Here is a 24,897-nt window from a genome sequence, read left to right as displayed (position 1 = left end):
ACTGGACTAAAGCACACTGCTCAAACAGAATTTGATGATACAAGGGTAAAGAAGATAGACATATTATGAAGGCAACAATAAAGAGGAGGTATGCTAGAACAGGAATTTGGGGACAACAAGGAAAATACAAAGGGCTTTGCCTTTCCCAGTTCCATCTAATGGAGTCACAAGGCACCCATGTGACATACTACCAGGCTGCTGAAGACACCTGAATCTCAATCTTTCTTCCAATTTGTTATGCAATAATAGCTGGGAGTGGACAAAAAAAGTACTCAAAAGTTTCTAATTAAATGTATGGATGGCACTCTTCGATCTAGTTACACGTATTTGACTCAATGGAGAGCTTCACAGACACAGAACTGTAACACCCCAGTACAGCAAATGGATGTGTGCACTGAAAGTTGACAGGTGACACAACCTGCAAATGCCACCTGTAGCAGAAGATATTGCTTTACACGTGGGTGATGACAGCATGATGGATTTATAAGTACAAAATTTTGAAATATGGCAATATTTCTTTCCCTCAACACATTTCCTTCAACACTTTCACACAAATATCGGTTAATCAGCCACAGAACTTCAGCTGCCACATGTTGGCACTAATTCACTGACCTCAAACCAGTGCTGGAAGACTGATTTCAGCTGTGTGTAACCTCCCACCCTACCCACCCCTGGCTGAAAAGCAGGGAGAGAGTATCACCACCCCACACAGCCACAGTTTCTCCTCCAATATAAGTCCTTATGGGTGCTTCAATATGCACATGGACTGATTCTAGCACAAAACACTTTAGATGGTGTCACACACAGTATTTTCTATGTCATTAGCAAATGACTCTCTCTACTCTCCCCTTACTCATAAGGAAGGGTAAGAATTAGACATAGTGCCTGACCTTAGCTATAAATCAAATCCAAATTTCCACTAGGTGGGACTGGAAACCAGAAATAGCTGGTTCCTTGTTTCCATCCACACAGCACATCACAGTCACCCCAGAGAAATGAAAGTTTCTACCTTGATACATTTAGTAAAGGCTAAAACTACTCCATTACACCAGTGAGAACATTTAGAGGAAAATAGTACTGATTTCCCATACTAAGGAATGTCTTTATGCAAAATTCACAACTGCTAGCATTTCCCTTAGCTTTCAGTACCCAGTTTCTGTGAACATTCTTTTCTCCAGATAAATATTGACAGTCTGTGGTCGATTGTTTGGATCACAGTAGTACATTTTAGCTGCAGGATTTAGGTTGGAGTCTGTTTTGGGGCTGTGTATGCCTAGAAGTAATAACAGAGGTTTAGGCCCTGGGACTGAACACACTTCTGAGCCTATAAAACCTTTCAGATTTTGTCTGTCTCCAAGTGTATTACATAAAGTTGTGAGTTCATACCAAACCTTCCTTCTCTGCCCACAAGCTAGAAAGAGTTTTAAAGTGCTGGGAGCACGACCTGATGTGCTGAGTGTGTGCAAGCCCAGAGAGCAGGTTTTGTTGCAGGCTGAATAACCTGAAAACAGTCACATCTCAGTTTCAGAGCCCTGATCTGCATGGCCTGAACAGGGACATCTTAAAGAGCTCTTAGGATCTTGAGAAGCTCAGAATCTGGGAGAGAATTCACTATTCTTCACTACTTTTATTTCTCTCCAATTAATCATATTTTTCAAAACAAAGGGTTGTAATTCATCAGCATAAGAAATGGTGCCAAGAAAAGGACAGACATCTTTTTAAACATTCTCTGCACGTTTCTTCAGCGGCCAGCTGACATTACCTGAGATGTGCCTTGTAGCTAAGGCCTGAGGGAGAAGAGCAGAGTCCTTAAAGGGGTGGAAACCTGGGAAGGTGGGACTGCTCTGCTGACCCCAATAAAGAACACAGCAGGTGATTGGAGAGCATCAGTGGATAGACTGAAGCCTGCTGAGTCCATGTTCAAAGCATCAGCATGTCAGTGGGATTTATTCTGTGGGGGAAATAGAAGCTCAGACCACAATTTTAGCATAAGGTGAAGGAAATTACATAGCTGTAATAATATGTAAAATTCAAGTAATGGGGTTAGTACAAGTGTGGCATTGCAGGCAAAAGGGCTTTGGGGTCCCACAGTCACTACCTCTCAAAGAGATGACACAGGTTTCCTTGGATCTCTCAGCTTTGCCTGTTTCAGTATTTGCAGATTGTCATGCTAAATACCTGACTTGGGCACTTTTATCCTCGTGCACAACTCTTCCATGTCTATGAGCATTTTCTTGTCAGGGTTCTATAATATAGCTCTAAAAACTCCCTGTTCATCTCAGTCATCCTTTGAAAATATGAACTAAAAATAAATCTAGAATATAATCTCCAATGAATTTAAGTCCTAGGTAGAGCAAAAGCAATTGTTTTACAGCATGTGGCATTTATGCTTCTCTTTCAGCAGATATTAGTTTATAGATTCACTATGGTGAACACATCTTTGCTAATATACTGATAAACACTTCTGACACAGGACCTCAGCTACTTACAGCCCTCTTATACTAAGTATGAATCAACACAAAATGATCTCACAGAAACTTAGTATTTTAATAACAAATTTGTTATAATTGTCTGGATTCTTTCCTTGTGCAAATCCAATGAATTCAGGAACTTGTTCCTCCCATATGATGACGAGTTTCTACCTAGGATGTTATAAAATTCCTCCAGTACTTTTTTTCTGGAAAATCCAAATAATCACAAAATACTGTTGATGAAGATATAAACAGCTTTAAAATGTGTGTAATTGTGAGTATTGCCTCTTAAAAACTAAATTTTTATGACAAGATATATTCAGTAAATGCAGTAAATATTCACTCTTACCACAAGACTGCTGTCCAGAGAAAGCCTTTTCCCAAATTCCCTTTTCTGTAGCTGTCTTTTTTTCTCCATTGCTGAGATTATTTGTTTTCCTTTTGATCGACTAGAAATGTCAGGCTGCTTTCAGCATCACTGGAAAAAAAAAAAGTAAAATATTTAAATGCTTATTTCAATATCCTACTTAACTGTTACTGTCTTTCATCATTAACTTTGTAATAACCCAACAGCTAATAACTTTGTGTTTCTAGTAGGCTGTGTTCCAGGAACAGATTTTCTGTGCCAAAAAATCTAAAATCTCCAAACAGAAATATTACCAATATGTTTGGGTCGCTTCTCAAAGGAAGAAGAAGAAAAAAAAATCTGCTACAACTGTCTTTAGCAATACACCCATGTTTCCATAGTCTTTTGAACTGGGCTGGGAGCAGAATTTGCAGAGCCAATGAATTACCTGAGGCTGGGCAGGGGGAGGGAAACAGTTTGTTTCACATTAATTGCACTCCTCAGTAAGCCCCGCTTGTTGGCACATCTGTGTTTCTACTGAAATGTACAAAATTTGGACCTAATCCTGAAGAGTTCTAAAAGCTTTCAACTCCCATTATCCTTAACGAGAGACAAATGCCCTCAGCACTTGCCTTAAGTTTTTAAGGTCAAAGATTCTGCTGTAATAATCAGACAGTCCCACTGCCTGTACAGAGCAGCCAGGGAATGCAGCCCATAAAGCCACCACAGAGGGAATTAATCTTCCCAGTTTTGTAAGGTTTGGTAATTCTTGGCCAGTGGTTTCAGCTAAAGCCAAGCCACAGATTACAAGTAACAGCTACCAGCTCTCTTCCTAAATGCTCTTGTGGCTATGTGCATCTGAAAGTTTCAGCTTGTATTTTAAGATATTTATTGTTTCTGATACAAGAATATGGGCAAAGTTAATGAATTTATTCAGAATTCACAGAAAGTAGTATAATGATAACAGAAATCAGAATCTAGCCTAAATTAAGGCAGGCAGATATAGATAAGCACAGAAGTTCTCTTGTATCTCCATTTACCGTGTTGCAGTCCCACTGACTGAAAAACAAGACATGGCAAAAGAAGATCTGTGTGTTTCTGATCCTTTTTGCTTGTTGTGAACATCACCTCGGGTCACACGCACCCAGGTGATGCACAAATACCTCTGCTGTAGGGTAGCACAGCTGGCATTCCCAAAAGCAGCCTTGCACATGTCCTGCAGACACATTTGCATGCCCGTGGATAGACTTGACTTCTCACGCACCTGTGACCGATCCCATCTGTCGCTGTGGGGATATCAGGCGGATAAAACCTTCCCGGCTCTTTCCTCGAGCTGACCCCAAATGCTCTGCCACGAGGGCACACAGGAGCCTGAACGTGGGCCAAGCATGGGCTGCCTGCAAGGGGAGCAGGATGCCCCAGGCACAGCTGCTGGAATCCAGCAGGGTTCAGAGATCTCTGGGATCATGGGGTGCAGCCTGGGCATCACACTGGGACTGCTCCTCTAAAGCACTTGCCAAGGGGAGCAGCAAATGCTCCAGCTACCAAACCCTGCAGTGGTGAATCCAGCCTTCTATTGAACAGCACCTGCTGGTTCCTACCCTTCTTCTGTACTTCTGGGTTATACTCACACAACACCAGAATTCAGGCCATTTTCTCCCAAACAGATAAAATTAACTCTCTATATATTCATCTAAGGAACTCACAGTGATAACATGTACCTACAATGGTAAGAAAATCTATTGTTGCACCATGCTAATTGCTGCCTTGTGGGCTTTTCTTACCTGCAAGTCCTTGCTTGCTTTTTGCACAGTTCCAACCCTAAAAGTACACGTTATTTAATTCAGCTGATAAAGAATCTCAGTGGTGTGATATCACATAATTCCTGTTGTTTCCTGATTAACGAGCAAAAGAAACACCGCAGTAGATTTAAACAAACACAGCAGCAATGTATTACACTGTTTGTGTGATTATGCCAGAAATCAGCACATGACCTTACATAATCATTATATCATTCTCCTGAGCATGCATCATGCCTGGAGAGTATGACTTCCACCAAGGGAGCCCTTGCTGAGCACAGAACCACTCAGGAATGAGCTAGTGAGAGCTGCAGCTGGAGCCAGTAATCCCCATGGAAGGTCAATATGAGTTAAGTGCCTGTCTGCAGGTATTTGGTGGAACCACCCCAAATTCTAGTTTAGCAGTAAAAGCAGGAAGGATTATTATTAATTATTCCTACAGTTTATATGCTGCCCTGGGCACTTGAAGTGGATTTACTGTAGCCATACCTAGAAGAGCACAAGGACCTACTCAGGTACTGATGCAGCAGCTCCAGACCTGCTGGCTCCACTCGTTCCCACACCATGGGAGCTCCCACCTCTGCACATTACCTTTAGCAGGCTGTCACACATCTCTCTGAAGAGTTAACCACCTAAGGCTAAACACACAACCTTTTGAATCACAGGTAATTATCAGACAAGATAATACAATACATCACCTGCACCAACATATGTTGATGCCTCAAAGTACCCATCTCAGGAGGCCTTTAAAGAAAAATGATCATCAGAGTGAAGCACTTAAGAAAAACAGAACAAGTTTCCATCTTGGAACGGGAATTTTTGTGCATCATACTGCTTGTCACAAAGAAAAAAATTACCCTTCTGAGTAAATCTCTCTTCCTCTGAGACCAAACAGACTAACAAAAACTCAAAATTGAGCTAACATGTCCATTGGGAAGCTCAGCAGAGGAGAACATTTTCCAGATGGAACAGTCTTAGAACACGAAAGTGCTGAGGACCAGCTTTCCCAATCATCAGAAATACTATTTTTGTGTTAGCAAGAAACAGTCTGTAGAAATTTACTTGCCTTCCCTGACCAATTTACTTGTCAATGTTTACAGCAAAGACCCCAGTGATCAGCACTCAGACCCTGATGATCCCATTTACCTTGGTGAAACTGTGAACCACTGCAGAGTCACATCTGATTTATGGTGTCTTCACCCATACTGCACTCACATATATTTCCAGATCTTGGGGGGCTCATCTTCTAGTTCTTTGTGCTGCAGGAAATGTTTCTGCTGAAGGACTCTTCCTCAAGGGACAAAAGAGTTCATCTATATTGAGCATACGGGGGCAGGCACTCTGTTTGGAGCACTCAGCCATAAAGGCTGTATTCCCAAGAAGAGTATGGGGCTCAGCCTAAGAGAATGCAGATGCCAGATGTTTGCCCAAAGTATTCTCAGGTTTGCACTGAGCTCAGGGCAGAAGGTTTTGTATGGACAAAGAAAAAACTCTCAGAGGAAGACCCAAGTGTGATCTTGCTTCAATAGAGTATTACCCTCACTGCTCAGGAAGCCAGCAAGCCAGAGGCATCAGCTTGATTATATATCCTAAAGTGCAGTTATTTGTATTACTCAGTACAAGAATGTTCATTATTTCAGGAGATGGCTTGAAAAGTATGCCCTGGAGAAATGATGTGATTAACATAGAAAAGAACTCTCTAAAATCTATGCGAGAAATTTCTTGGATTATAATACCCTCTTCATTTCTAGCAGTAACAAAGGATGATTGATGTATATTGCTTTAGCTGATGAAAACGTACAACATCGTATTCCTTGGACAGGCATCCAAGATATTTTCAGGCAGTTTGAAACTGCAGTCACATTTCAACAGAGTTATGCCAACATATGCCAGCTGGGAACTAGCACACAGTATATCTGTTTGGTAACTGGAAATGGACTGTATTTATTTTTCTCTTACCAACATACATAAATTTAACAGTTATGACACATGACAAAAATGACAGCTCTGCAAACCAGCATCCTTTTGTTTAAATTCAGGATAGATACAATACAGCTTCCCCGCTCCTGGCTTTGCACAGCTTAATGCTGCCAGAAGGCAAAACAGCCGTGGGGCAACAAGGTATTCCTTCTCAGCAGCCAGCTTGTCTTTCCCAGGTGTTAACAAGAGGAGAGGATTTGTGGTTTGTGGGAATCTAACTACTGGGTAACAGAATGAGGCCAGAGTTACACAGTGATCACCTTTAAATGCTTTTTCTACTCTGTTAGCCCTGCTTGCTTGACAGCCAGACTTTAAGATGAGAGAAAACACCCAGAACTGGTATTATCCCTCAGCAAAGAGAGGAGGAGGGAAGCAATATCACTGGCATAGGTCAGGAAGCAGCAATGAGAAAGTAAAAATTGTCATCAATGCAAATGTTAGTTAGAATGAACAGGTGACCTAAAGGTGAAAGATTTTATATCTCATTACCAATCTGTGGAGTGATTCAGTTTCCTAAGAACCTAATTGAATTGAGTGTGTCATTTTGCAGCTGGGTTTCTTCTGCCAGCTCTGATGTTAACACCACTGTGCATACATTGGCTTTTGTTGCGGTCTTTGCAGGGAAGGTATAGTAAGTACAGTTTATCAGGGCCTCCCAGAACTGGAAGAAAAAAAAGGATTCCAATATTAGGGTGTTGATGTTTTTTAACAGACCAATGTCCAGCTCTATAAAATCACTACATTTACCTTGCTAGGCATAGGCCAGTAAAAATACACTAGGCTTATACTAATGAATTTTATTATTTCACTTGGTTTTTTGAGAGGTTGGGTTTTTTCTTCCCCTAACAGCAGAGTATTCAAACCATTCAGCCTAGTCATTAAAAGGCAACCATGAAAATTATTTCAGTTCCTCACCCTTATCTCTCCCCATCATGGTATTTAGCTTGGTCATGACTTTAAGTGAAAAAGCAGAGAAATAATTCCTAAATTCTCCCTTGAGTTGGTGTTTCAAAATTCAACGCTTGGGAAATAGAAAAGTGCAACAACATCAGCACTTCTGCAACCTGACACTTAGCTAAATGCTTTTTGTTTTGCCCCAGTGTATTTCACAGCAGCACCGTGGGCAGGCCCTGCCTAATGCCAAATACTGCCAGGTATTTGCTGAGGCTGGTCAGCAGTTCATTAGCACTAATGTACATGTCATGCACTCACACCCACTGGATTAGGTTGCTATTTAGATTAGTAAACTGCATTTTTGCAGACAGGGAAGGAGAATGTGCCATGTGGCAGCATTAATGAGTTAATTAAATTAGAAAAATTCCAATGCAAGAAGCTAAAATGCTTAGATGAGTAGAATATTATGGGAATTACAAGACAGCAAACACAGCACTGCTGTACCATTCTGCCTATATACCTAGATATAGACTGGCTTTGGAAAGTCGTATTAAAAAATGTATCAAGTGGTTCTGAAATATCTGGGCAAAATAATATTCCTTTCTATTTGTCTTTTTTTGTTGTTTTCCGGTGGAATAATTAATTTTCATACACCACAAATTCCTTACACTCTCTGAAGCTGTTACAAAGTTTATTGGAACTGTACAGGCGGTGCCCAGAGTCAACTGTGCCCTGCAAGTTATTTTAGGCCCCAAAAAACTCCCTAATCCAGTGGTCCTATAGCTCTGACTGAAAACTTTCCAGCAGTCATGGTATCATAGAATGGCTTGGGTTGAAATGGACCTTAAAGATCATCTTGTTCCGAGCTCCACACCATGTTTAGGGATGCCACCCAACTAGACCAAGTTGCTTCAAGCCCCGTCCAACCTGGACCCACTGTCAGGGAAGGGGCATCCACAACTTATCCAGACAACCTGTGCCTCACCACCCTCTGAGAGTCAAGAATTTCTAACACCTAACCCAAACATTTCCTCTTTTAAAATCGTTCCACCTTGTCCTACCACTATCTGCCCATCATATACCAGGCCATGATAAAGTAGCTCCCCAAAGAAGTGTGGGAAGGGCCAGAGCTAGACAAGGAACCTGCTCATCTTTCGCCCTTCCTTGGACAGGTGTTGGACTAGATGATCTCCACAGGTCCCTTCCAACCCTAACTGTTCCATAATTCTTTGATTTTTCTGTGATTTTAAGGAGGTACAGTGACACTGACATGTGGCAGTCTACACAAAAGGATGACTCATTGGAGAGCCAAATGCTGTGGATCTCTCCTGCCCTTATCCCATCCCTCCGAAGGGAATCAGTAGAGCACATAATCTCATGCAATTTCTCACTGGTGATCATTTGCCAGCAAAGAGACTCTCACTAGAACATTCTAGAAACACGTGTGAAAGAAAGCATCCCAGCCTTCCACCCTGTTTCAGCCACAGTTTTCAAAACATATTTATGCTTTCTTCATGCAAACTAATCTTCCGTTTATTCAGCAAACTAAACAACCAGTAAAGCTTTCTATAGCACTGCTCCTAGGATTTAAACAAGTTAAGATTAAGGGCTTAAATCCAGCAAACCTATCAGTGTGCTCAAAATAATACCAGGAATTTCAATACATCAGAAAATAAAGAATATGGCATTAAAGATGTTATTACTACGACAGCTGTCAAGATGAATTGCATGAGAAGCATTTAAAAGATTTATATCTCAGTATCTCACCAGGTTAATTAAATGGATGCATGCATTCTTTTAAGAGGATAAGGTAGGTTGCAGTGACATAAAATGAGAGGGCACAAGATTATATTCTTTCAGCATTAACAAGAATGGGTTGAACCGATATCATTTCCGTATTCTGTAATAAGCATGATTCATCCATTGCCATTTTCAGCTTTCATTTTCTTTCTGGCAGAAAAAAAAAGACTATGAACATTTATAGACTAACATAATCAAAGCTTTAACCTTTTCAATGTTTTCTATTTGGATTGGCTGTCCATTTTTATCATAGGATTTCAGGGCCGTGCCTCAGGGAGGAGAGAAATCGCCAGTAAATTACACCAAAGAATGTTGAAAGGTCAAAGGATTACCTTCCCCTGTTTGCTTTTATGGGACATATGAAGCATTCATATCATGCAATAAAATTATCAAGACAAAAATGATGAAAGATAAGCAGACAGAATGCATGAATCTGTAGTCAGGACAGCATGGGAAGAAAAAGGATATATTATAGGGTTATCATCAATAAAAAACAGATTATGACAATAGCGTTTCTGTATCCTTAGCTTCTGCACTGAAATCAAATCCTTCAGAACACTGTAAGACCTGTAACCAAGAAAGAGATATCCAAGCATGACTGAGGCTATTCAGGCTAAAGGAAACATTAGATCCAAAGCTCCCATGTCTTGGCTCATTTTCTAACCACCTATAATTATATATTACATATTACCAAATATTATTAGAAATGATGTGAGATAGGTTATTATGTGGTAAACATGGACTCCCTTAGTCACTGAGCCTCTTTCAGCAATGCAAGGCTGTTAACCTGCAAAAGGAATGTTCTGAACACAGCAGCAGCTGCCTCTGGGGGTTTCAACACACATTTGTCTCCCTTGGGAACCACAGCTGAGCTTAGTCAGAAATAGTCAGTTCCAGCCACCTGCAGAAGCTGAACTCCAGGACCTGAGGAAATGTCACTGTTGCTGTTCACAGACCTACGGGGTGATGTGGTGATTTCAAGGCTCAAAAGCAAATGCCCCATTTATATCCCAATAACGACACCTCTGGCATCAACTAGAAGCAACCTCTAATCTAGTACATCATTAGTAGGGCTAGTTATTCCTCATGGCAAAGTGGCTGACTGGCAGCAGAGACCAAACAAAAAAAATCTCAAACACTGAATTACAGATCTTCTTCAGAGGCAGTGACATCGAGTTCATCTAATATGTCCCCATATTCAGAAAAACAAATGCAATTAAATCCAGAATCTGGATCAGTTTGATAGACAACTAACTGAAGGAAAGAATTTAAAACACATACTCATGTTTTCTATGTTTTGCTCAGTTTGATTTGTGTTTTATTCTCATATTTCTTTCATTGGTATAAATCAAGGCACTACTCAAGAAAGTCCAAGCATTTCAGACCTACATGTAAGATCTGTATCAGGGTCTCTGTTGCAAGCAATGGTGGCTTGCCAATCCAGCTTTTGAAACTGGAACTAGGAGCTTTTGAAATGTGCCTAAAGATCCCTCCTTCTCTGAGGCAGATGCATTTCAGTCAGCATCTCTTCTGCCTGCCCATCTGTTGTAATCACAGTCCAGAGGGACCACTAAAAATCAACAGTTCATTGTGTGCACTCCACCCCTCCCACCTGCACTGCTAAAAGAGATGATGACGTCTGCCATGGCCACAGTATCCCAAATAAATGCAACCCCTTTTGGTCCTCCCTGCCAGCAGAGATTAAAGGAATGAAAGATCATTTATTTACTGTGGTATTCCAGCTCAGTGGATATGAGGAATTATTAAACCATCTTCACATAGTGTTCAGACATCTGGTTTTACTCCTCAGAGTACTGGGTAACACTTCAAAATGCTCACATGGCTCAAAGGAAAACTCCCAAAAGAAAGTAAGTACTGTAAAAATGTTTCCTTAGTTACTAGTAACACGTTCAGCATCCAGCTCTGTGCATCATTAGATAACCAAAGTCATTTGCATCAGAGGGAAATGTCAGTGTCTAGGCTGCAGAATTTGTTCCTAATGAATCTGGGGCTTTGTGGGTTGTAACACAATGTCTCACATTTCACCTTGCTGTACAGACACTCCCAGTGGGCCAGGGGCTGTCCTTGCATTACAGGCAGTAACCTCATGATGAGGGTATTAGCTCAATAACAGCCCAGGAAAAAAAGCTGAATCAAGCTCATAATCCCATTCTGTCCTGTGAAAAATAAGGGAAGATAAGGTACGGTGAAATACACGCCATCCCTCCATGACCTGGGAAGGGGGCAGCTGAGAAAGGGCTCCACTCCTCTGTTTGCATAATGTGAAAAGAAGCTCCTCCACCCCACCATAACTGAAGTCCACACTGGGGAAGAACAAGAGGGGAAAAACAGCAGTGATCTCTTCCAGCCAAACCAGAACTGAGCCCCTGGTTTGAAGGGATAGACGAGCAGGGAGCAAAGCAAGAACACACAGCCTCAGTCAGCTGAGCAGCTCCAGGTGCTTCCCACACAGAACACAATGTACATTTCTGTCAGAAAAAAACTCATGTATTACTATTTTTCTGTGCAAATGCCTTCAGAGCTCTGTATATCTGTGCACTTAGGACAGCTACAAGTCCTTGGACTCTGCAGTCACCTCTGTTCACTGCCACAGACAAGACAAACAAGAGATGTGGAAGCAGAGCAGGATTTGGAGGTACCAGAACTAATCTAGCTCCTATAAAAATGGGCACTGAAATCCTTCAGCTGTTCCCCACTTTTTCAGCCTTTACAGAAGTTAGAAGTCTACTCTCACTTCAGCTGACCTAACATCCTCTAAGAGTAACCTGAAAGGATTCAGCTCCAACTCTCATGCCCACTTCAGCAGTGTCTGTACTTCATGGTCACAGCAGAAAGGAGACAGGGTACAACTCAGCTCCACCACCTTCAGTTTTTTTGTGGGATGTATTCCCTATACATTGATGAGCAGACATAAAGGAAAACTCCAGGGAGATATCCCAGCCAATAGAAGTTCACTTTATTCTTACACAGCAGAGCATGCAGGACTGTGGGATATCAAGACCATAAATTTGAAAGGAATTGATACACGTTGATTAAACTCCACCTTCAGCTTATGGCTAAGAAAACTATCATGGAAACACTAAAAATGAATGATGTTCTCTCTTCATGCATATTTTCTTAATGGTGACAGAGCACTGCACAGTGTTGGCATACCAAACAGCCCTCCACCTCTTATCCCTGCAATTCTAGAACAATCTCATCTCTGTTGCTGAATTCAGCCAAAAGGATAGAGACAAACTTTGTGGAATTCATACAATTGCAGCAAAGATATTAAAGTATTGACTCAGTGGGGAACAATTAGCCACTTCCTTCATAGCAGCTTTAAACAATGACAAAGAGAAGACTAAAGTGTCAAGGCATGAGCATCCACACAAGTTTGAGGGACATATCCTAACATTAGAGACAGTGAGAAATTGATTAGGTTTATTGACAGCAGGCTGAAAAGAAATAAAGAGGGGGAAATGATGCTGAGTAGCTGAAGAAATTACCTAAAGTGAAATCCAATGCAGAGAACCATATGAAAAAATAAGGCAGGATGAAGTACAAAATAAACACTGAATGTGAGAATGCTGCCAGAAGTGAGATGTCCAGCAACCCTGATGAGGAAGAGTCTGCTCTGCCTTTCCTCTCAACATCTCTGTGCTTTGCTGTAGTTCATTCACACTAGAGACAATTAAAGGTTTTTGCTTTTGAAAAAATGTTACTCCATCCTTCCTCCCCATGCCATCAGCTGCTGGCAGTGCTTATTCCAGTTCCTCAGTGTGAAGGCTGCTTGTCACACACTGATTTCTAATTTCTCCATCTGCCAGAAATGTAATAAAAATGTAAATTTAAAAAAATAATAATGAATTTCCTACTTAAAAGGTTCATAGCTCTTCTGTGTTTTATGCCATTCTCTCAGTCTTTAGCTCACCTGCCCTCAGTTCTACCAAGTAAATGTCAGTGAACATATAGACTGCTATCACAGACAATAATCCAGTGTTTTGGGATTATGGATACACTACTATCCAGAAAATATTAGAAAGAAAGGAGCTATACTATTAGAATTCTTTAGTCTGTCTCTCAAGAATCAGTCCATTTTGAATGCAAAGTAAAAAGAGTTCAATTACAAAAGAAAAAAACAAAAAACAAAACCACTGGCAATTCATAAGTCAGTTATTCAATAAAATCTGAAAGATGTCTTTGCTTGTAGAAACAACAGTTGGGTTGGTACAGAATTTTTCATCCATTTTTCTCTATAGAATTCATGTAACGACTCAAAGTGGATAATTTTTACCTAGATTATTTCTTGGAAGTAAGGCTATGCAGATTTAAATAAAGCCTTTAAGTGTATAGTTTATGCACCTCTCCAGACTTGCAATAACCAAAGTTATTCAATATTACTATTTAGCTCAAAATTCAGCTGGGAAATAAAAAGTACTATTAGTATGGAAGGGAAAAGTGTTAATACACTTGCATGTTCTAAATGATCCACTGTAAATTTTAAAGTGCATTTCAAGACTAAATAAAACTTTTAAAAGTTGGGATTTTTCTACATAAGCTATATTAATCCAGGGTTATTGGAAAAAGAACAGTTTTGAACATAAGCAAGGAAGAAAAAAAATCTGTTTCGTTCATTTCAGGTAAACCCTAGAAGTTTGCCCATATTTTGAGTTGGAGATTAGGTTGATTCACTGACTTCTCCTGTCTCAGTTTCTTCACTGCCCTGTGAAGGCAGTAATATATAAGTGTCATTTACTGAATAAATCCTCTTTGTCAAAGCCTTTAATAGTGAAACTTTCTATTAGAGCTTCTTCTCTGTGTCATTACTCTTCTCTATCTACCAGATGTGCACATCACTATAAACTCAAACAGAGGAATAATCTTCTGTCCAAACTCTGCACTGTGCAGTGGAAGACACTCGGTTTTCATGCATGTCTTTGCTGTCCTGTCAAAATTAATTTGATGGGAGAAATTCAGCTAGAACTGAATTAAAACCAACAAAGAAAAGAATCTGCCACCAACAGCAGCTATGTAGGTGAGACAGATATCCTCTACTCACTCCACAGATTTAAACCATCCTCCCTGCAGGGGAAACTAGGAAGCATTAAAATAGCATTAAAAAAAATAATTAGAGCAGCCCCCCCCCGTTTTTTTTATAGTGGGGGAATTAAGCAGGTTGCTGCAGTCTTGAGTGCTGCTCATCTCTGGTTTTCCTTGCTCACAGAAGTATTACCTGTAGCTACTAGAGAGAAGAAAAACTCAATGGGACTGCAGGAAAGGGAAGAGGAGCCAGGTAGGGCCTTCATGGGGCTTCTTGCCCAAGGTTGTGCCCTAAATACACAAAGTTTCACATCCCCCCTTCTTGGATGAGGATCCTGGGAGTTAAATCTCCACCAATTCTGAGCTGAGCAAGGTAGGAACTAAAGGAATCTACCCCCAGCTAGTGCTGGTTAAGGAGGTCACTATTAAGGACCTCAGGAGGGTCTCAGTTATGCTTCCCAGAGTTACAAGCTCTTGAACTCTGCATCCAAGCTCAGAATCCTCAGGGATACATAGGATCCAAACCTGGAGTTCAGGTAGGGAGGAATAAGTAAAACAGGTACAGCATAACTTGTTTTCACACAGACACCACCAGTGGGTAAAAGTGAGATTTCAGTGCTTTGCTGGGGAGACAGGACCCATCAATATGATTTGCTCCCTTCCATGAACAAGGAAAACCCTTGGTTTTTTGTGGTGCACTGCGTGTGGCTGTGTACTTTACAAACCATTCTGCTCCCAGGACTGCACCCAAAACTATCATCTGGGTGATAAATTCTTAGCAATGTCTTAAATTAAAGCTTTTTCCTGTGACAGGAGAATTTTCAAGTAATCAAAAAGAAAAGCAATTTGCTTGATTAAAGATAAATTGGTAAATATAAATGACAGAACTGGTTTCCCATGAACATTTGGATGCATTCCCAATCAATAATGCCAGGACAGAACTGTAGCTTAAAGGAAGGAATTTACTAGTTTTAGGAAAGCACATCATTAAATCCTAGACAAGTCTACTGATTCTCAAGCAAAGAGACAAGGAGAAGGGCCAACCTGAGGCCTTGTAGACTCTGCTACCCTTGTCAGTCATTAGGTGCTCTCTTTCATTTACCGCTGTAGCCTCAAAATATAGATGAAGATCTTGGTCTCAAAATTTAGAGCTAACAGCCAGTGACATAACACAGAGCTGTTTATTAAAATGTTACGCCAGGTTTCACTTTAGTGCTTTCCTTCATAGCAGCAGATGTTGAAAATCCTTAATGACTTAGCTGAACTTGTAATATTTTCTGTTTCTCATATGTAACTGCAAAGAGAACCTGGGCCTTTTACCTCTAGCATAATATGGGGATTAAACAGTTCTAATTATTGATAATTAGGATTTTAGCATGTCACCTCTGGATTAGTGTTTCAAACTCAGATGAGGTTGATATTGAATAAAAGTGACTTCCATCAGCTGGCTGCTCAGTGACCTCTAAGAAATATTACAAGTTGGTAGTGGACAGGTGTCCATATGATTAAAATACACTTTGCAAGAACAGTTGGCACCCTGGAATTTTCTTATTACAAATCTATAATCTGCTCCCTCCAGCTCATAAATTCCAAGTATTCAGGGGCATTGAGATGTCATTTAAAAACAAGGAGGATGCAGTGTTCTTTGCTAATCTTACAAACAAAGTACCTCTGTTTCTAGAGCAGTTTCAAGTCCCTGGACAAATGCTCTTGTACACTGCAAAGATTATCAATCACACTATTAAAACTCTCTAATTATATGTTAGGTACCAACATTAAAAACCAAATAAAAACCTATGGTGCTGTAGGTTCTCTGTCAAAATCTCACAGCCAGCACCATGTATGGTGTTCACCGTAAAGACAAAAATACACACAGCACCAACAAAGTAGAATCATATAGGATGTCCTACATATGCATGAACCAGCATTAATTGAATCAATATTCCCAGACACCCACAGAGAACTCAAGTATTTTTGGTAGTGAAAAATGTTAAAATGTTTTTGGCAGGAGGTGAGCCCAACCTCAAAATGAGGTGGCTCTCTGGCTAGGAATCAAGGAAACAGCTTGGTATTTGAGTAGGATTTGGGGGATGGGCTGGGGAAAGCTCACCATACTTGATGGCTTTTGAATAACCAAGCCCATAATACAAGCCTCAAGCCTTTAACCTGCTTCTCTTTAACCCATTCTGAGATTTTGTCTGAGAAAATGTAAGAAAAATATTTTCCATTCATTTTCTTTCTTGTTGCACCAATTTGGACCAAAGCAAGGCAGAGCCCTTCAGGCTTAGGCCTTGTGGCAGATGCAGCTTCATAGAACTGAGAGACTTCCCAAAATTATCAGGGAAGTTTTTGTGGACTTATCATTTACTCACATCTGTGTCAATGACAGAAAGTGGGAAAACCGTGTACAGAATCTAAACTGGGAAGGACACTTTGGTAGAATCAATCCCCAGCAGTTTAAATACACGTGCAAGGTGTTTTCCCGCTCAGAAAAGGAACATTGTTTGGTCTGGCCCTGTTCAAGGTGCTATAAGGTTTATAAGAATATAAAACAACTGTTGCTAAGTTTGCACTCTTGTGCTGTAGGGGAAAGACCATGGATCCATCCAGGAACAGAGCCTTTACCTCAATGTGGGAACAAAACACAGACAAGATCAATTAGCTCAAGAAAGAGTAATCTTAATTTTGTGGAAAAACTGAGAGACAAACCACATTAAAAAAAAACCAAACAAAAAACAACAGTTTTATAATGGTTCTACTAGCAAAGTCCTACTAGAGATTTCCTCCTAGGAATTTTCTTAAACTGATTTTCTCAGCCACTAATTTCCTCCACAAGTAGTAACTGAAATATAGGGACAAAACCACTGCTAAGCAACTCTCAGCCTTTACCCCTCCAGTATCCAGTTTAAATCCATGAAAATGAGTCTGCATTTTACATATCTTTTAGATAGAGTGGTTAAAAGGAAGAGTAAGAACAAGAATGTGTGCAATCAAAGCAGGTATTCATGCACCTGTTTTAAACACATTTCTATCACATTTTCCAGCAGAATAGCAATAAAATAACCTGCTCAAACTGAACCACAAACACAAAAAGTTAAAAACTGAAGACAGCACTGTTAACAAATTGCAGATGCATGAGACTCATCGAGAAAGACCTCACAAATCAGCAATGAGAGGAAGAGAGAGCAAATCATGCAGAAACTATTTAATCAATGAGTAAAGACAATTATAACATCTGTTAATCTTTTGTGTAGGTTATAATTAGATGCTGTGGAGGAGTAGCCTTTAAGGGGGAGGCAGGGAATCCTTTAACATCTGCTAGAAGGGCAAACACTGTGCAATAAATGACTTTAAATGCAATCAGCAAAATGAGAGCTGAGCAGAGTTCACAAAAGACCTGTATAAAAGATTGAGGATAACAAAATATTTTGCCAAAGGTCAACTCCTGCAGCACTAGAACCTGAATAATGAGTTCTAGTTTATAGGCCACATCAAAAACAAACGTGATTGTACCTCTGAAAAACAATTCTTTCCTCATTTGTGTCATTATAGCAAAAGCACATGCTGCTGCTGTATATCACATCAGCTTAATGACTTATTAGGGCTCTATCTATCAACCTTGAACAATTTAGAATAAACAGGTAGGTGCAATGTATTTTAAAGGCCAAAATTCAGTCTGATTAGACTGACACAGAACCACATCATACTGTAAAAGTGATGTGATTCTGATTTTAAATAATTAATCATTCAATAGCTTCTAAAAGATCTAATTATTTTCTCATTTTGCCATTGAAAACAACCATATGCTTAAGCTGCTCTTCACTGAAAATGTGAGTCCAGGAGAGAGGTATTTTATCCAGTTTAACATGGCCCTCTACTGGCAAAATAACCCCCCAAAATCTTACCACTCTAGCATTTTTTCAGATCATTTCAGAGCAGCAGAAAAGATCCTACATTTTACAGCAGTTACACCAAATCTTAGAAGAAAGAGTAGACCAGAGATTTAGGACTTTGCATAAATTAAGTCATCACTTAATCTCTCCAGAATCCCCTTGAGGAGAGCATTACTTCCTTTCACCCACCAGATGCAGCTCTGGCCATCAGCAGAGCACTGAAGAAACAAGCCAAGTGCTCATATCTAGAGGAGTAAGTAATTTTAGAAACAAATGCAGTCCCTACTTGTGTGAAGTTGTGCTGTGCTCCTCAGGGATTGCCACTGACTCCCCACAGGATTGATGCACACATGTGATTTCAGTTTGCACATTTAGCTAATACACAGTATAGGCAAAACGAGCATAATAGATCCCAGCTGCCAAGAGGACACTGTTTGAAATACAAATGCTAACTCCCATCAAAAGCAACTCCACTGCAAAAGAATTCCTGCTTCCTTCTTTTCCCCACCATTGCTGAAAATCCTCCGTTGTGATTCAATACAGCTTCAATCAAAGTGAAGCAGACAATGAAATTCGCCTCTGTTGTTGCATGTGGTAATTAACTCTTCCTATTTGTATTATGTTTGAGCAACAAAGAAACAAAAGGATACAGTAAAGTATTGAATTTAACAATTTAGATAACGATGAATTATAATAATCAATTAGCATTGTCAAAGAAAATAATTTGTGACATGTATTTGATTCTGTCCAGACCTATTGTGTGCACACACTGTCCAAGGCTGGCTTGGCTCTGGAAAACAAATAGATTTGTCCTGTGGAAAGCTTATCAAACATGCAGTTTAACAGTGGCATTTGTTCTTGCTGCGTGTCAATATTAATAGTCCACATTTCAGCAACATAATTTTTATCCACTGCTTCATAATCCAACCTGCTTTTCAGGGTCTGCATCATTCATAGCCCATAGACAATGTCACAGCCCGTTTCCAGAAGCCATTGCTGCTGTACAAACCCCGTTTATCTGATCCACCTGAATGCCAAGCAATGGGCACATAAAAGATTTCCAAGAGTTTTTCACATAATAGCTATCTAACTTTTCATCCTGAAAACATCATGACTAATTCACATAACCATCAAGGAAAACCTAATGTAATTCAGGTTCCTGCATGCTGCTCGAGTCCTATCAGTAGACAGTACAGAACAGAGCATTACAAGTGTTAATGGCTCATGTTCTATTTACATTGTACATTTATCCTCTTTCAGTAATAAAACAGCATATTACATGCTTTCACTTCTGAAGGTATTCTGGCAGCTTTGGCATTTCTTCAGCATAACTGCAGTCCTGCCAGGAGCTGAACACGTGCAGAGTCACACACGAGCTGCAGAGCATCCTGCTGCATTTGGCCCTGGCTGCACCGTGCTGAGCTCCTCAGCCAGCTGAGCTTCCCTCTGACACCTTTGTTCTGCATCTTTTATCCCAACCCCAGTCCCGCCTGTCAGACGATTACAGGCTGGAGTCTGCTCTTATTCCATTTCTTTTCAGGTAGTGAGAAAGCCCAAAGAATTGACATTCTCTTGGCAATTGTCCCTTTCAATGCCATCCCAGAATATTATCAGATTATACTCTGTGTCCATGGGCAGATTTCTCAGGAAAAATCCAACCAGGGCATCCCTTGGCTGAAAAGTGAGCTCAATCTATATCCTAATTTGCTACGTTGGTATATAAGAAAGAAAATGTAAATGCGAGAAGGAAAATGCAAAAGAGGAAAATGAAAATTGGATGCCCACGGGCTCATCAGGTTTTGAGTGTCTGCTTCTGCTTTTAAGGGAATTAGCTGAAGATTAGCTCATGACTAAAGTGGAATTGTACCCTCCTGCTCTACATTTACTGGGGCAGGAATTCTACTTCCATAAATCTAAGCCTCCCACACACTTATACACAATTCATGTACAAAAACAATACCATAGGAACCCATGAAGTTTTCTTTAAAAGCTGTAAAATTCACATTTTTCAGACTAGAATTTGCATTTAAAATTAAGGTGAGAAGGATAAATGGAATGTGAGTAGGGTTTTTTTATTCCCATGTTGTTCTAACTATTTTGAAGATTTCAAAGCCATTTATTTGCCACCAACATCTGAAACTTTGCAAGTGTAAATTATCAATTCACAACAGCAGATCACCTTTATTGGCCATAAGGTGACAGAGGGAAGGAAAGTCTGGCTCTCAGGGGTCAGTGATAAGGACCAAACCCCTTCCATCTCCCCAAAGGAAGGCTTCTATCAAAACTCTCTGCTCTTCACTCCTGTGTTTGGTGAAAGCTTCTGAGCCACAAAAATGTCTTTTAAAGACCATATAAACTTTTTAAATAGCATTTCCCAAAAATGAGGATGAACACCTGAGGAATAAAAATACGCTCTTATTTACACACCCATTTGAAACACCAAAAGCCTTTGCCATTCCCATGGTATTAATGCAGAGCTAAATTTAGGTTGGTTCCCCCCACCCCTCAGGAGAATATGCTTCCATTGCAAAGACAGAACAACAGCTCCTGAATTGAACAGTATTTTGACATGCCAAGCCACATTATAGCATCAAAAAAGAAGAGCTGGACAGTTTTGATCTGCTGTAGAAACAGGGTCACTTGAGAGGGGCATCTGCAGTTGTAGCCTCTCTGACCTTAATAAGAAGCCCCAAAAAATCTGTTGCTGAGTGGGACTGAGAGGCCTTGTAAACAAAGTCAGTAGCAAGGAAAGCAAACTAAAATAAATAGTGTTGATAATTCATGAGGAACCCTCTGATTCCTACCTGATTGATTTGTACTGGCTTACCCTCATACACTTGCCAATCATAATTTTCTGATTTCAACTCTCAGAAATGTGCTTTGTCTTCACAAAGACAGATCATTAAGCAGAGGTAAACAGTAATAAAAAGTTCCTCATACACAGTACTGTGATTATGTTACATCCTAGAAGAAGCCACTACAACTGAAATTACAGTAATTTAGAATGGGCTTCTGGTGAAAGATTGAAACGAGAAGCAAGAGACCTGGGGTTTGTTACTTGCTTTTGAAGTGGGTAAACTAAATTTTAATAAACCACATCTATGGACCAGTTTACTCCTCTGTCAAACACAGATAATTCCATGCCAATCACAGCTAGTTGTCCTGAAAATTAGTTAATCTCTGGTCAGAAAAACAGTTGTATCCCACAAACAGCAGGCAGAACTGCAAGTTTTTTCACAGCAGCTACCAGAATGCGAGTTTTTCTGCTTTGATATTTCAGGATGTGATGTGATTCTTAACATAAATCACTCCAAACAAAAATTACAGTTTCTCATATAATCGAGAATTCATTCTATCCAAAAGGTATCAGATTTCAAAGCACTGTATGATTCTCTCTTTTAAACTTATACACCTCCAGAACTTGAGCAGGAGCTAAAAATGAAAAATAATCAAGTTCTGTTTGAAATAAATGCCCGCATAAGAAACAAAATAATTTTTAAAGAAAACTGTACAAAAAAACTAAGAGGAATTTATAATAAAAATTCTAAATAATCCCAAATACTCAAATAAATATAATTCAATTACAAGAGAACAACCTTCAGACAGCCCAGATTTTGTTCACTTAATGACAGCACTCAGGAGACTTTAAGAATCTTAAAGTTTCATCACTTAAATTAAGAGAGAGCCACTTCAGCGTAATCTCATACAAACAAAAGCCAGAATGAAGTTTTCATTTGTCCTGAACCTCAGTCAGATGCATGGCTGTAATTACTCCTAACAACTACATACTTGCCACTCTTTTAATTAAAACAAAACTACAAATAACAACACTGACACACTCCTAGAGAAAATAAGCTTTACAGAGATGATAGAAACACCAAAACAGCAAAAGCCTTACTTGCAGCAGTTCAGTCAAAACATGCCAGCCCTGGAGAACTCAGAACCGTAAGAAGTCTTCGCAGTCCAGAAATTCTCTTGAGTTTATCCAGTGTTTATTTACTGAGCTTTAAAAGTCTGTGGTTAGAAGAACAGAGCTAGCTTTCTACACCCTCCACAGCACCAAAGTCCTTCAGTAACAGCAGACATGAAGTTTGCTGATAGTTGGGTTTGCTGCTGCTATGTAGTTGCTCAGTACTTGTAAATACAAGCTCTGTGGACAAAGTCCCAAATGACATCACAGGCAGCTGCTTATTGTTGAGTCTTTATTAACCGACTGTCAAAAAAGAAAAGAGAGGAGGAAAGAAAAGCCCAAACTATCTTCCCTGCAGCACAATTTGCATCTTAGTAGGAGTTTCAGGGCTACACATATAAATACTTCTGTTTACCCAACTGATGTTTTTCTAGAATGATTAAACAGTGTTTGCAGGGAAAGGAAAAAAAGTAAGAAAAACTTAAACAGCTTCACCACGTGAAGAACACAGGGGAAAAAAAAAAAAAAAAAAAAGAAAAAAGAAAACACCAGCACTGCCTTTTTCACAATTTATCACTGAATTTCCCCTAATTCTTTTGTTTAACGATATGGGTGCAAACCTGCCTGGATTTTAAAGCACAGAGCAGAGGACTTTAGTAGGTTGAAATGAAAGTTTCAACTGATTCCAAATTTGAAGTTACAGAATTATAAACTTTTTTGTATCCTTTGCAAGATTTAAGGCAGCTCAGCTTCAGTAACAGTACATTTTGAAGAAAACCCTCTTACTTTCCAAAGATGAAAATACAAGAAAGCAAGAAACAGCATCAAATATAGTCATTCACAAGGTGCTAAGGGCATAAATACTGACCTTTCCTGCTCAGAGGGGAGCTCCAAGACTAAGCAGCGCTGTGGAGCCAAAACACACATTCAGCTCCCACTGAGGCACAGGGCACTCACTGGAGAACTAGTCCAGCTCCTAGTCTGAATCTGTCACAGAGTTCCTGCTGAAAGAGAGGGGCTGGGACTCTGTGCCTTGATTTCTCAGAAGTCAGTCCTTTCAAGTCAGAACTTCAAACGCTGAAAGAGCTTCACCAAGGCTTGTGACAGACTGAGCTCTCTTATCTGTGCGCGTTTCCACACGAAGAGGTTCAATATTGGAAACACCTGGCCACTCACATCTAAACAGCCTAAACTATCCCACAAACAACAAAACAAGCGAAACCTGAGCTCAGGGATGAGCGGAAGCCAAGTTTTCACTGCTTTTTTAATTGCTACACATAAAAGCCTCAACCCAAATTCTGCCTGTATTTACAGAGAGAAAACCAATCTTGGGTCAGATCCTCATCTGCTGTAAATCAGGCTAGATGCAATTACACACCTGAACAAGAGCAGTCAGCTGAAAGCCTGCTTTTAGACTGAAGGAGTGCCATTAAAAACATTTGTGTGACCTTAATAACAGAGTGCCCGATTTTCTTGGTGCTTGCCCTGAGTGGCAGCAATACCCTGCTGACACAGTGGTGCTGAGTTCACTGCAACTGCTCATGTAGGCAATTGCTACCTCTGCTGCTTGCTGCCTCTAAAATATAAATTTGTACTTTTGATGAAGGTCTTTTGTAAATCCATCATATTTATTCCTGCGGCTAATCAGCCTGTAGCACACAAGAAACACCACGCTGTGTAGTTCTGGGTTATATTTACCTCCCTGGCTCAAATACACAGGGCTGTGTTCCTCTTCCATTGCACCCAGCAATGGAAGGTTTTATACCTTGCTCATTAAGAGCTTGCCAGTCTGATCCAGGAAGTCTTCAAAATACTTGGAGGATGAAGTGGGCTATGGGAGTAATAAATACTAACACATAATATCGAATCAGATCAATTTCAAACCATACAACTTTAGTTCCAGCTTCACAAGTGCCATTTAAGCAAACATGAGCAAGGCCCTGTGCTTGGATATACAGCTCCATAAGGCTTCAGCTTTTTCCATGAGAAGCAAACCCATAAGATCAGCAGAAGAGTTAGATTTTGCTTAAATACGTCACAGATTAATAGTGTGCTTTCTCAGGCAAGGGATTAAATTCATTTTTTCACCTGCCATTAGAAGTAGTTATAAAATTTCAAAACACAGGTTACATTGAGGCTCTCCTGGTGAGAAAACTTGCTTTCCCTGAGACACTAATGCAGACAAACATGTGCAGAAGAAAGGAGAAAAGTATAGAGTCATAAAAGAGGGAAACCACTAGTTTAATTGAAAAAGCCAAGTACTTAATGAAATAAAAAAGGACGCGCCTTAAGGAAAATTTCAGCCTGTTCCCAGGAAGATTAGTAAAATTTAGCACTTACTAAATTTCCTAGGGTGTGTTAATGCATTTCCAGGCTAAGCACAACTGGGTGAGCAGGACTGGGACAGCACACACACAACTCACATCTCTCTGGTCAGAGGCATGGACGTGAGTTGCCTGAAAGCAATTTTTCTGAGCTTTTCAGAAATGGTGGTTCTTGTAAAAATAAATGCACAAAAAAAAAAAAAAGAGTTCTGAGATTTGTGGGTTTAACCAGCAAATTATTCTTCCCAAGAAGAGAATTGCCATGAGGGTGGACAAACAGATTTTGCATTCTTCAAATTACAGCACTTATTAAGGGAGTGGCCATTAGCTCACCCTGTCAGTGCACTTATCCATCTAATTTCTATTCTAAGTCATAAGATATAGCTGCTGGCTGTGCAGATACAACTTATTTTTGGCAGGAATGCCACAGCTTTTGC

General features: G+C 40.0%; 1 protein-coding gene across 1 annotated transcript in view; it reads right to left on the bottom strand.

Moving 5' to 3' along the window:
• Positions 1–22,337, bottom strand: part of NCKAP5 (NCK associated protein 5) — a 352,741-nt gene extending 330,404 nt beyond the window's left edge. The window contains exons 1-2 of the mRNA XM_058840560.1: positions 22,125–22,337; positions 2,821–2,949 (exon numbers count right to left, since the gene is read on the bottom strand). Coding sequence (XP_058696543.1) covers positions 2,821–2,889 — 69 coding nt within the window. The 5' untranslated portion in view covers positions 2,890–2,949; positions 22,125–22,337. The remainder of the gene's footprint in view (positions 1–2,820; positions 2,950–22,124) is intronic.
• Positions 22,338–24,897: the final 2,560 nt, after the last annotated feature.

This window comes from Poecile atricapillus, chromosome 5 (genome assembly GCF_030490865.1).
Source record: "Poecile atricapillus isolate bPoeAtr1 chromosome 5, bPoeAtr1.hap1, whole genome shotgun sequence".
Classification (NCBI taxonomy): Eukaryota; Metazoa; Chordata; class Aves; order Passeriformes; family Paridae; genus Poecile; species Poecile atricapillus.
Note: the sequence above shows the minus strand (reverse complement) of the source record. Positions and strands in the feature narration are given on the sequence as shown.